The following is a 13,939-nucleotide window of genomic DNA, read 5'->3' as shown; positions in this document are numbered from 1 at the left end:
TGGGAGAAAATTTGTCCCGGGAGGTTTTCGGGAGAGGCGCTGAATTTCGGGAGTCTCCCGGAAAATCCGGAAGGGTTGGCAAGTATGTGGATAATATTGAAATAAAAAAAGGAAAGGTATCACATTTTTAGGAGTCATGATGATGAACTAAGCTACATATAAATCATCCATCTATCAATTTCTACCACTTGTGCACCTTGTTCATTTAAACATTAAATAGAAAAACATACACAAATATCCTCTCAATATTTCTCAAATATTAACTACATTTATTGTACCCAACTTCAGTTGAAGCATACATTGTTTATTGCATAAAGGTCTGGGGACATACATATAAAACAATCACACAACAATATTCATATTACAATAGAGAGTAATACAGATAATTAATAGAATGGATTAGAGAGACCCAACAAATGATTCAGTCACACATTTTAAAAGTAAATGATTTTGTATAAAACACAACTGCTCAAATTATGTATAAAGTCGATAATAATATGCTTCCAGAAGATGTTTCACATGTGAACCAGTAAATATGAACTAAGAGGGATTTATGTGTACTCAAAATCCTGCATGTTCATTTGCTGCTGCTGTTCTCACCAGCACACTTGTGTTTCTTACACTGGTACTTATAGGAGAATCTTTCACCACACACACTGCAACTCAACACTTTCTCACCAGTGTGTATTCTCATGTGTGCTTCCAAATGTTGACTTTGTACAAAACCTTTACCGCAGACTAAACAGATAAAAGGTTTTTCACCAGAGTGTTTAGTTGAGTGCATCGTCAAATGTGCCTTCTGCGTGAATCTTTTACCACAAATTAAGCAAGTGAATGTTTTTTCTCCAGTGTGTGTTCTCAGGTGTAATTTCAACTCACCGCTTTGTATAAAACCTTTACCGCACACCGTACATGAAAAAGGTTTTTCGCCAGTGTGTATTTTCATGTGTACTTTCAAATTGTGACTTTGTATAAAACCTTTACCGCATACTGAACAGATAAAAGGTTTTTCACCGGTGTGTTTTCTTATATGTATTTTTAATTGTGCCTTTACAGGGAATGTTTTACTACAAATCAAGCACATGAAGGGTTTCTCTCCGGTGTGTGTTCTCATGTGTACTTTCAAATCACCGTTTTGTATAAAACCTTTACCACAGACTGAACATAAAAAAGGTTTTTCTCCAGTGTGTGTTCTTGTATGCATTGTCAAATTGTGACTTTGTCCAAATCTTTTACCACAAATTGAACATGAAAAAGGTTTTTCTCCAGTGTGTACTTTCATGTGTATTTTTAAGTTATTATGGTGATTAAAGGTTTTGTCGCAGTGAGAACACGAGAAGTGTGTGTTGTCAGTGTGACATGTCTTATCATCTTTAGAGTCTTCATCATCAGTGTCAGGAGAGTGTGACGTTGTGTCCTCACTATCTGATAGTGGAGCTAAGAGCTTGTCTGCTTGTGATCCTCCACAGTGGTCTCCATCAGCTTCTGTTGTCATGTGTTGAGTTGAGCTGCTGCTTGGAGGCTCCGCCTCTCTCCTTTCCTCAATGACCTCATCATCTTCACTCTTCACAGGGACACCAATCACTGGGAAGTCCTCCAACCATTCAAGATGCTCTCCCTCCTGACTGATGCTGAGTTCCTCCTCTTCCTCTTTAAAATGGGAGGTCAGTGGGTCCTCCTCTTCCCTTTGCATTTGCAATGTATGTGGCGCCTCTTCTTCCTCTTTAATGTGGAGGGGCTGTGGCTCCTCCTTGTCCATCCCGAAGCTCCACTTCTGTTGCTCAGGGAGAAGATGTTCTTCGCAGGCGTCTGCAGGACACAAGAAGACAAACACGTTTTAGAAACATCCAGCTCTGCTCAGTCACACAATGCATTCAGTATGTTTACATGTACTTAGGAAAAGTTATTGTATGAACCGTCTTGAAAAAACAGACGGAAAACTCCAGCTTCTTCTTCAACTGAATTCAGTGAGGTTAGAATGCCCCCCCAAAAAGCAAGCCATGGCCAGAAAGAGCTTAGTGATAGGGCAGTTCCCAATCCAGGAAGATCCCAAGGTAATTAAAGGGGAACATTATCACCAGACCTATGTAAGCGTCAATATATACCTTGATGTTGCAGAAAAAAGACCATATTTTTGTAACCGATTTCCGAACTCTAATTGGGTGAATTTTGGCGAATTAAACGCCTTTCTATTATTCGCTCTCGTCACATCGGGAAGCAATCCGCCATTTTCTCAAACACCGAGTCAAATCAGCTCTGTTATTTTCCGTTTTTTCGACTGTTTTCCGTACCTTGGAGACATCATGTGTTGTCGGAGGGTGTAACAACACGAACAGGGACGGATTCAAGTTGCACCAGTGGCCCAAAGATGCGAAAGCGGCAAGAAATTGGACGTTTGTTCCGCACACTTTACCGACGAAAGCTATGCTACGACAGAGATGGCAAGAATGTGTGGATATCCTGCGACACTCAAAGCAGATGCATTTCCAACGATAAAGTCAAAGAAATCTGCCGCCAGACCCCCATTGAATCTGCCGGAGTGTGTGAGCAATTCAGGGACAAAGGACCTCGGTAGCACGGCAAGCAATGGCGGCAGTTTGTTCCAGCAGACGAGCAAGCTAAACCCCCTGGATGTCTTGGCTCACACCGTCCCTTATGCCACCGAAGATGATCAAGAGAAGAATATCGACCCTAGCTTCCCTGGCCTGCTGACATCAACTCCAAAACTGGACAGATCAGCTTTCAGGAAAAGAGCGCGGATGAGGGTATGTCTACAGAATATATTAATTGATGAAAATTGGGCTGTCTGCACTCTCAAAGTGCATGTTGTTGCCAAATGTATTTCATATGCTGTAAACCTAGTTCATAGTTGTTAGTTTCCTTTAATGCCAAACAAACACATACCAATCGTTGGTTAGAAGGCGATCGCCGAATTCGTCCTCGCTTTCTCCTGTGTCGCTGGCTGTCGTGTCGTTTTCGTCGTTTTCGCTTGCATACGGTTCAAACCGATATGGCTCAATAGCTTCAGTTTCTTCTTCAATTTTGTTTTCGCTACCTGCCTCCACACTACAACCATCCGTTTCAATACATGCGTAATCTGTTGAATCGCTTAAGCCGCTGAAATCCGAGTCTGAATCCGAGCTAATGTCGCTATAGCTTGCTGTTCTATGCGCCATGTTTGTTTGTGTTGGCATCACTATGTGACGTCACAGGAAAATGGACGGGTGTATATAACGATGGTTAAAATCAGGCACTTTTTTTTATTTTATTTTATTTCATTTTTTTTTAAATCTTATTATTTATTTGTGTGTGGCGTCGCGCGGGTCTCACTTCCTGTTGGATGGGGTCCGTGCCCGTGTGGCCCGACCTTGCGCTGTGGGGTCTCTGTCGGTGACTTGGTGTGGTGGCGGCGCAGCCCCCGTGTCTGGTCTGGATGCTGTGTCCCGGTTGTTTGGGCGGTGGTGTGTTTGTGCGGGTTTGGGTTGGGGTGGGGGGCCTTTTGGTTGGGGGGGTTGTTGGTGTCTCTTGTTTGCGTGTTGGCGTTCGGGCTGACCGGCGGGCTGGCGCCGGCTGGTCTCCGTGGCCCTGGTGGCGTGTGGTTGCTGGTCGCAGTTTTTCTTTGATCGCTTTGATTTGATTGGCTGGTGCTGGCTGTCTGGGGTTATTGCGGCTGCTGTTTCTGCTGCCGTTTGTTTGTGGTGTGGGCGCCCGTGGCTGCTGGGTCTGGTGCAGGGGTGTGGCTGATGTTGTGACTGGTGGCAGCGCGCGCGCGTGATGGCTGTCGGGGCTGACGAACTGTGTATATGTATGTATATGTGTGTGTATGTATGTATGTTTATATATGTGTATGTGTACATATGTGTATGTATATGTATATATGTGTATGTGTGGGTATGTATACGTGTATGTGTGTATGTGTATGTGTATGTGTGTATGTATGTATGTATGTATGTATATTTCTGGGGGTACGCTCTGGGCCTGCCTGTCAGACGGGGGTCGACGCCTCAGGCTACTGCATCCGAACTGCGTGTCTGGAGCTCCTGGGTCCCGCTGTCCATCCCTTCCGGGTGCCCGTCTTGGTTGGGGCCTGTTGGGCCTAGTCCCTGCGTCTATTGTGGTAGCTTGGTGCTGCAAGGTATTCCAAGGTGCTGCGAGTCGGCCAGTTGCTGGGGTAGTGACCTTGTTTGTCAGCATGTCTGTGATCTTCTTTTAATTCTTTTTTTTATTTTAATTAATTAATTAATTTATTTATTTATTTATTTATTTTTTTAAATATATTTTATTAATATTATTTTTTAATTTTTCCCCTCCCTCAGGGGCGGGGCTCGGCGGGGCGGTTGCTGGTTGTTCCATCTCCATCGTTGGGGTCCCTGCGGGTGGGGTGGGTGGTTCCCGTGGCCCTGTGCCTGGGTGGTCCTGCGGCGGCCGGTTTGGGTGGGGTGGCCGGGGGCTGGCCTCGCCGCGCTCTCCGGGGGTGGGGGGTGGGCTCGTGGGGGCCCGGTTGCCGGTGGGGCGGGGGCGGTCTTCCCGTCCGGTTGCGGGGAGTCTCTGGGTCCCTCGGGCGGGGCGTCTCGCCTTTCTGCCCGTGTGGGGTGTGGTCTCTCGCTGGCTTGGGGTCTGGCTGTCCCCTGCTTTTCTCGTGCCCTGTCCTCTGCCGGGTGCGTCTGTCTGCGGCCTGCTGCTGGCCCTTGTGGGCGGTACGGTGGGTCGGGCTCTGGGGTTCCTGTCGCTGGCCGGCTTGGCTGCGTGGGGGCGGTGGTCCCTGGTTCCCTGGGCACCACGCCTCCTGTTTGTGGGTTGGGCTCTCGGGGGTGATGGGGCCGTGCTCTGGCTCCCACGCACTCTGGGAGTCGAATGTATTGTACATGCAAATTCACATATGCTCACATACGTACATAGGTACCTACGCTCCCACATACATACACAAATACAGTACATATTTACCTACCTAATGTTCGTACATCCACACGCACATTCAATATACAAACATACACATACACATACTGTACATATACATTCACTGTACAAACACATATACACATTCTGTACATATACATTCATTGTACAAACACATATACACATTCTGTACATATACAAGTACATATGCATACTTACACTCATGCACATAATCACGTTTCATCAAACATATATTAACGTTGTTGCCCTAGGGTAAACTGGGTGTAACACATGGCACACTGACAAAGCTTAACCTATTGTGACTATAACAATCTACAAGGTTAATGTAGGTTGCTTCTCTTTCTCCCCCTCCATTTTTCTGCATTCTTTCGTATCTCAAGTTATCATTACGTATATGTATTGTTGCATTTAAACAACTGTATTGTTGATAATAAAGGTAAATTATTGGTATTGTTCATTATCAATAGCGCTATTTCTATTGGTATTTGTATTGATCCATTTGTAGTGTAATAATGCTCATTGTCATTTCTGTATTATTTTTTTTTTTCCGCTAACTGCTTATTTGCTATTACTTTTACCATCATATTTGTACATGTCATATTTGCTGATGTTGCTCTATTGTTGTTGTTGTTTGCTGTTGTTGTTTTTGTCTCTCTGTCTAATCCCCCTCTTGTCCCCACAATTTCCCCCTCTGTCTTCTTTTTTCTTTCTCTTTCTATCCCCTCCTGCTCCGGCCCGGCTGCACTAAATGATAATATAAATACATTTAATAAAGTCAAATACAAATAAGGCAACAAGAGAAGTATCCTACACTTCTCTTTTGTAAAGTAAATCTGAACAGCCGACATGTGCATCTACATCAACTATATGATTTGCCTGAGAAGCTGGACAGGACAAAAAAAAAAAAAAAAAAAAAAAAAAAAAAAAAAAAATCAGGCACTTTGAAGCTTTTTTTAGGGATATTGCGTGATGGGTAAAATTTTGAAAAAAACCTCGAAAAATAAAATAAGCCACTGGGAACTGATTTTTAATGGTTTTAACCCTTCTGAAATTGTGATAATGTTCCCCTTTAAAGACTTCAAAGAAGAGCGTTTCCTGCAAAATGGCACGGAAGTACAACATTGCTTCAGGAGCACCTGAAAAGGAAACATGTTGGAGCCACGGATGAAGGGAAGAACTCACGCTACGTAACTTTTTAAGTCCATAGTGGCAACAGGCATTCATGAGTTCAGCTTTTTTGTGAGTAACGTTAACGTTATGCCTTTGTTGCAACGCGGGGCTGATAATGTGTCTCCGGCACATTTGACTCCGTTTTGAGAGAGAAAACGCACAATTTGGAAATAAACTTAACGGACAGAAATATCTCAGGTTTGTTTCATAATGGATCAATGTAGCCGGGCCCGATAAAGCTATATAAATATATTTAGATTTGCGTGACGCTTTAGTATAACTAAACGTTATGAAGGTGCTGGAATATTTCATGCTATTATTCAGAGGCAGTCTAAAATGAAACAGAAACGTGTACAATATCTGATTCACTTCTGATCTGATTAGTTACATTTCTGTGTTATTATTGATGGATGCTGCACCCCCAATGTCCAGAACATGGTGCCAGTATGCTGGTTTTTTTCAATAAAATACTGGAAAGGATAGAAATGTAGTTTGTCTCTTTTATCCGATTATTAATCGATTAATCGAAGTAATAATCGACAGATTAATCGATTATCAAATTAATCGTTAGTTGCAGCCCTAGATACAACGAATTGCTATTGCGACATCCATCTTCAACTGCTTATCTGGAATCGGGTCGCGGGGACAAAAGCTGTAGCAGAGACCCCCAGACTTCCCTCTCAAGAGCAACATTAGCAACTTCCTCCTGGGGAACCCCGAAGCGTTCCCGGGCCAGAGAGGAGATGTAATCCCCCCCATCTGGTCCTTGGCTTGCCACGGGGGTCTCCTTCCAGTGGGACGTGCAACGAGGACATCTATATTGCGACATCTAGTGGACACATTTAGAACAGTAGTTTCTCACATTCAAAAATGTTGTCTTGTACTTAGCAAAATCTTTTCGCGGACCGGATAATACTTCTTCGCGGGCCGGGCCTTTACAGGCAACGTCCAGAAAAGAGGGAAATAGTAAGCCCCTTTAATGTCAATATGGACCACAGTTTACCGTGAATTGATTAACGTGGACCCCGACCGACTTAAACAAGTTGAAAAACTTATTGGGGTGTTACCATTTAGTGGTCAATTGTACGGAATATGTACTGTACTGTGCAATCTACTAATAAAAGTCTCAATCAATCGAAAGTTGCAACCAGCCTCACTGGCGCCCCTAGTGGTAGGGACCACTAGTCTTAGGACAGACCACAGACCCCCGCTGCACATTCTTACATACAACATATTCAAGCATACTTGCCAACCCTCCCGGATTTTCCGGGAGACTCCCGAAATTCAGCGCCTCTCCCGAAAACCTCCCGGGACAAATTTTCTCCCGAAAATCTCCTGAAATTCGGACGGAGCTGTAGGCCACGCCCCCTCCAGCTCCATGCGGACCTGAGTGAGGACAGCCTGTTTTCACGTCCGCTTTCCCACAATATAAACAGCGTGCCTGCCCAATCACGTTATAACTGTAGAATAATCGAGGGCGAGTTGTTGGTTTCTTATGTGGGTTTATTGTTAGGCAGTTTCATTAACGTCCTCCCAGCGCGGTAACAACACACAACAACAGCAGTCACGTTTTCGTCTACCGTAAAGCAGTTCGTCTGCCGTAAACAGCAATGTTGTGACACTCTTAAACAGGACAATACTGCCATCTACTGTACATGCATATGTGACAATAACATCTACGGCTTTTAGAGAGTGCAGTGCACAACTGCGCACACAACAAGGAGACGAAGCAGAAGAACGGGGAAGATACAGCCATGGCGACGCCGAGTAAGATGAAGAAATACGCTTCTAAGTTCCAAGCCGCAGCTGCGATTGGACCTGGATAGCCTCCGGGAAGAAGTAGTGGACTACCAAGTGCTTGGCAGTGAAGATCTTCCTCAGGAAGCAAAGATTGACCGGTTTTGGGCCATGCTAGGGAGAGATGGAAGATTCCAGACTCGAGTGCATTTGATGAAAGCACTTTTGTGCGTGCCACACAGCAATGCATCATCAGAGAGGGTGTTCAGCATGGTTAGAAAGATAGTGACAGAGAATAGAACAAGGATGGACAATTCAACCCTTAACTCAACAATGAGTAGATGAGTGTTGTGTGTGTGTGTATATGTGTAAATAAATGAACACTGAAATTCAAGTATTTATTTTTATATATATATATATATATATATATATATATATATATATATATATATATATATATATATATATATATATATATATATATATATATAGCTACAATTCACTGAAAGTCAAGTATTTCTTATATATGTATATATATATATATGTCAGTGACGTGCGGTGAGGTTGATGGCTGGTGAGGCACTGACTTCATCACAGTCAGATTTACAAACATATGAACCCTAAAGAGTATCTTAGTCACCATTTGATTGGCAGCAGTTAACGGGTTATGTTTAAAAGCTCATACCAGCATTCTTCCCTGCTTGGCACTCAGCATCAAGGGTTGGAATTGGGGGTTAAATCACCAAAAATTATTCCCGGGCGCAGCGCCGCTGCTGCCCACTGCTCCCCTCACCTCCCAGGGGGTGATCAAGGGGATGGGTCAAATGCAGAGGACAAATTTCATTACACCTAGTGTGTGTGTGACAATCATTGGTACTTTAACTTAACTTTAACTTTACACATACAAACTGTAGCACACAAAAAAGCACATTTAATAAAAAAAAAACGTTATTATGGTCTTACCTTTACTAAGTTATAAATGAAGTCCATTCGCCGCTGTTGTGCTGGATTAATGCACCTCCTGACAGGAGTGTTAACTAAAGCCCTCACTTAAACTTTCCACGTGCAAGATTGAATCTATTTAAAAAAGTGTAACCGAGGGTTTATAAATGTCGCCTATACTGTATGAAACTACAAAATAAACACGGAGGCTCCAGTTTACACGAGGACCACTTTATTTACATTCTTTCAAAAACCTCCGCTCCACTACAACATGTCATCACCTTCAAAATAAGAGCTCACGGCATATACTGTATAACAGCGCATAACAGGAACTTAACATCACAAAGAGGAAAGCCCATAAAAATAGGCTACAAAGTTATTTAATAAGAAGCCAAAAAATTCAAAAACAATAATGTTCGTGTTGGAGGAGTTGTGAATTAGGTACACCTGCAGTCTGCAGGTGTACCTAATGTTGTGGCCCTGCAGTCATTCACAACTCCTCCAAACGAACATTATTGTTTTTGCACTTTTTGGCTTCTTATGAAGTAACTTTTTTAAATAGATTCAATCTTGCATGTGGAAAGTTTAAGTGTGGGCTTTAGTTGATATAACACTCCCGTCAGGGGGTGCATTCTACGGGGTGCAGGAGGCGAGCCTCAGCCAGTGCGTCTTTTGCAGCCGTTTTATGATCGCTCAGCACAATAAATACTTTACACACATACAGTTGTTGACAAAATACACTGTACATTATATACCTCAGCTAACTAAACTATGGAAATGTATAATATAATTTATATAGCAATACGGTCTCACTGCACAGCAGGCCAGCAGTTAGCCGAGTCATTGCGCAATCCATGGTGAGGCACAACTGAGTGACATGCCTCAACTGGCTGCTGATCACCGCACCGTCTCTTCTCAGTATTTGAACGGCAAATGTGAAAATTCAGCGATTTTAAATAAAAATAATCTAAAACTGGTGAAGTTAAATGGAAAATAACTTTATAGTAAAATCACTGGATACATTTAACAATTTAATTTTTTTTTTTTTCTTTTTACATTTTTTTTCTTTCCATGATGGCAGGTGAAGCCCCGCCTCGTACCTCTAGTGACTGCACGTCACTGATATATATATATATATGAAATACTTGACTTGGTGAGTAAATATACACCTCCCCTCTTAACCACGCCCCCCACCCCCACCTCCCGAAATCGGAGGTCTCAAGGTTGGCAAGTATGACAACATATTTAAGAATAGTGTTAATAATTAATATGACGTTAGTAAAGATGTGAGAGTAAGAAGTAAACAAACCTGTTCTGTGTAACACAACTTGATGTTTCTTGAAAACAGCGTCCAGTAGTTGATGTTGTCGCTCCTTCTCCTCTTTTGTTGGACAAAGTTCCTCCTCGTACTCTGCTGTCGTTCTTTCGCACATTTTCACACAATCACAACACTTTACACTCACACTTGATCTCTGCTTAGCGATGTGTTTTCATCACTTCCGCCTCTCTTTGTTAGCAGCTAACACGCTAAGCTAACTAGCTAGGATGGCTAACAAGCTAGCTTAAGTTAGCTAGCGAGCGCGAGACGCGTCAAAGTGCGCTCAGACTAATGTATCCGGATACAAACAATTATTGACGATGTTTGCTCTATTAAACGACATATATAAGCATATGTACGCACTAATTAAACATACAGAACTATAATGCTCACGTTTAGGCCTTCTCCGCCAAACGCCATTGTCACTACTCGATCGGTACCGGAAGACATTAATGGTTCACGCATGCGCAAGGACCACGTCAATTCCGCGACTTTGCTAGATTTGACGACATCTTACGTCATGTTCTGTGATATTTAAATGTTTTATTCATGTTTTGTATAATAAAATAAAAGGGAGAAATAATTTAAAGATGAACAAGGGGTAGATTTAAAAAAATTAGGGAGTATTATCATTTTTTTAATCATTATTTTCAATCACTTTTACTTTTCTGTCATTTTTTGATTGATTGATTGAGACTTTTATTAGTAGGTTGCACAGTACAGTATGTATTCCGTACAATTGACCACTAAATGGTAACACCCCAATAAGTTTTTCAACTTGTTTAAGTCGGGGTCCACGTGAATCAATTCATGGTAATTGCAATAAATGACGCAGGAGGGCGCTACTGACTCCCATTGCGTACTTTCTTTTTTGAAATGTTTTTTTTTCTTTTTTTTTTTCAAAAAACGCACTTACTCTAACATAAAATTTGAAAATTATATCTATGGTGTAACAATAACTAGACTTTTCAGTATTGAGGATTTAGGTATTTATTGTAAATAACCTAGTAAAAACTATTGATTTATTTGCCATTTAAAGGCCTACTGAAATGCGATTTTCTTATTTAAACGGGGATAGCAGGTCCATTCTATGTGTCATATTTGATCATTTCGCGATATTGCCATATTTTTGCTGAAAGGATTTAGTAGAGAACATCGACGATAAAGTTCGCAACTTTTGGTCGCTGATAAAAAAGCTTTGCCTGTACCGGAAGTAGCAGACGAGTAGCGTGACGGCATTGAAGCTTAGGGAAGGCTATGCAGAACGAAACTAAAACTGAACTGGCTGCAAAGTGAACAAAAACAGAATGCTGGACGACAGCAAAGACTTACTGTGGAGCAAACACAATGTACATCCGAACATGACATGACAATCAACAATGTCCCCACAAAGAAGGATAAAAACAACTGAAATATTCTTGATCGCTAAAACAAAGTAGATGCGGGGAAAATCGCTCAAAAGAAGACATGAAACTGCTACAGGAAAATACCAAAAAAAGAGGAAAAAGCCACCAAAATAGGAGCGCAAGACAAGAACTTAAACACTACACACAGGAAAACAGCTAAAAAGTCAAAATAAGTCAGGGTGTGATGTGACAGGTGGTGACAGTACACCTACTTTGAGACAAGAGCTATATTGCTGGTTTAAAGCAGACTTGGGCAAATTAAGGCCCGGGGGCCACATACGGCCCGTTAAGCTTTTCAATCTGGCCCGCCGGACATTCCCAAATATTTTTTTTAGATATTTAAGATGGAAAGTGTAGCTGCCATTATGATGTGCAGTGATGTTTTCTAATGACCATAAGTCTTCAACTATACAAAGTACTTCAATGGTTGGAATCTGCCCTTTTGCATCCAATACTAGTTACTATAGTAATCTAATTAGTTACTATGGTAATCTAATTAGTTACTATGTCACAGCAGCTCAGATGAGGCACCAAGCAGTGTGGGTGGGGAGCGTTTCCACTGAGTGTTTCCAGAGTGGCCAGCCTGAAATGCGGGTGTCAGGGACAGACACAGAAGGAGATTTTTACAACAAAGTTCTAAAGCTTAGTGATTATCAGATATATCAGATTGTAGGTGGGTTTTTTTTTTTTTTTTACCCTTCGCGTTCATATTTCACTGTTTGTTGCATTTTTGTTGTGTTTCTCTTGATTGTAAAAGGGGGGAGGGGGGTGACGTTCATATGTTGTCAATATTCAGTGTTTTATCGTTCATAGTTAATATTGTAAATCCCACATTCTTTATTTACATGTACATTCTGGGGTTCTCATTCAGTAAAAAAAAATTCAATTTTTTCAGGTGGTCTGTCATAACCATACTTGCCAACCCTCCCGGATTTTCCGGGAGACTCCCGAAATTCAGCGCCTCTCCCGAAAACCTACCGGAAGAAATTTTCTCCCGAAAATCTCCCGGAATTCAGACGGAGCTGGAGGCCACGCCCCCTCCAGCTCCATGCGGACCTGAGTCCAGTGTGCGCACACAAGGAGACGAAGCAGAAGAACGAGACCGTAGTCGAAGAGCGCAGGGGAGACACTTCTCCAGGGCCGATGTATGTTCGGGGCAACACCCTTCACCTTACCCGGCAGTGGGTCTCCACAGCGGACGACTTTAGGGTGAATGATGAGTCCAGCGATTAGTTGCAAATCTTGCTTTATTGATTGCTTGCACACAGCCAATCCAACACAAAACCAACTAGCCCTTTCCCGCACTCACGCTACCGCTCCCTCTCTTCTCTCGCCCACACACTCACTGACGTCACTCACCTCACATGATGTCACCTATTAAAGGGCCACACACACACATACTCTACTCTCATAACACACAGTACAGTTAGTAGAACAACTGTGTTTTCATTACTGTGTATTTGATAGGTGCCATTGCCCCGGAATTGTATTGCATTGTACTTTCAAGTACAACAATGAGTAGATGAGTGTTATGTGTGTGTATACGTGTAAATAAATGAACACTGAAATTCAAGTATTTCTTTTATTTATATATATAATAAAATAAATAAATATATATATAGCTAGAATTCACTGAAAGTCAAGTATTTCTTTTATTTATATATATAATAAAATAAATATGTATATAGTAGAGATGCGCGGTTTGCGGGCACAACCGCGGATTATCCGCGGATCGGGCGGATGAAATTTAAAAAAAATTAGATTTTATCCGCGGGTCGGGTCGGGTCGGGTCGGGCGGTTGAAATAAAAAAAAATTAGATTTTAAATAGATTCAGGCGGGTGGCAGTTAAACCAATTCGGAAATATATATACATAGTTAAATGTTGTTACCCACATACGAAAAACGAGCAGGCACCTGCTGCATATGCCACAACAGAAGAAAAAAAAAGAAAAGAGATGGACACTTTTACGGAGCGGAGAAGGGACGCCTCGCCGGGGTCCGGGACCGAGGCCCCTTCCCCCAAGAGGGCCCCACCGGGAGCCGTAGCTGAGGCGATCCGCGAGAAGGGCCCGACGCACGTCCAGGGTCACCACCGCGCCCACCGCACCGACACCCCGCCTCGTCCGCCTTCGCCGCGGCCGGCGTCACGCGCAACAGGTAAGCAGCTTACCTGCCCGCCACCCCCGTGGCCGGGGGCTCGTAACAGGGGTCACTCCGCGCGCTCCGCCCGCGCAGCTTACCTGCCCGCCACCCCCGTGGCCGGGGGCTCGTAACAGGGGTCACTCCGCGCGCAGTGCGCTCACAAAAGGGGTGGGGCTCACCCTGGTTGATATAGACAGCAGGACGGTGGCCATGGAAGTCGGAACCCGCTAAGGAGTGTGTAACAACCCACCTGCCGAATCAACTAGCCCTGAAAATGGATGGCGCTGGAGCGTCGGGCCCATACCC

The 13,939-nt window shown here is 43.1% G+C and overlaps 1 protein-coding gene across 1 annotated transcript; it reads right to left on the bottom strand.

Moving 5' to 3' along the window:
* Positions 1 to 283: 283 nt before the first annotated feature.
* On the bottom strand, positions 284 to 10,533 carry LOC133624005 (uncharacterized). Its single transcript, XM_061987579.2, has 2 exons — positions 10,076 to 10,533; positions 284 to 1,809 (listed from the first exon to the last, which is right to left on the bottom strand). The coding sequence occupies exons 1-2, from the start codon at positions 10,197 to 10,199 to the stop codon at positions 578 to 580; spliced, it is 1,356 nt and encodes a 451-aa protein (XP_061843563.2). The 5' UTR covers positions 10,200 to 10,533; the 3' UTR covers positions 284 to 577.
* Between the last annotated feature and the right edge of the window lie 3,406 nt (positions 10,534 to 13,939).

Source organism: Nerophis lumbriciformis, linkage group LG26, assembly GCF_033978685.3.
Source record: "Nerophis lumbriciformis linkage group LG26, RoL_Nlum_v2.1, whole genome shotgun sequence".
Taxonomy (NCBI): domain Eukaryota; kingdom Metazoa; phylum Chordata; class Actinopteri; order Syngnathiformes; family Syngnathidae; genus Nerophis; species Nerophis lumbriciformis.
Note: the sequence above shows the minus strand (reverse complement) of the source record. Positions and strands in the feature narration are given on the sequence as shown.

Bases quoted from the DNA above. Each gene is read 5' to 3' on its own strand.
- LOC133624005 (XM_061987579.2), bottom strand. From the start codon at position 10,199: ATGTGCGAAAGAACGACAGCAGAGTACGAGGAGGAACTTTGTCCAACA. The intron at 1,810-10,075 runs GTTTGTTTACTT...TGTGTCCTGCAG, and splicing joins AGTTGTGTTACACAGAACAG to ACGCCTGCGAAGAACATCTT.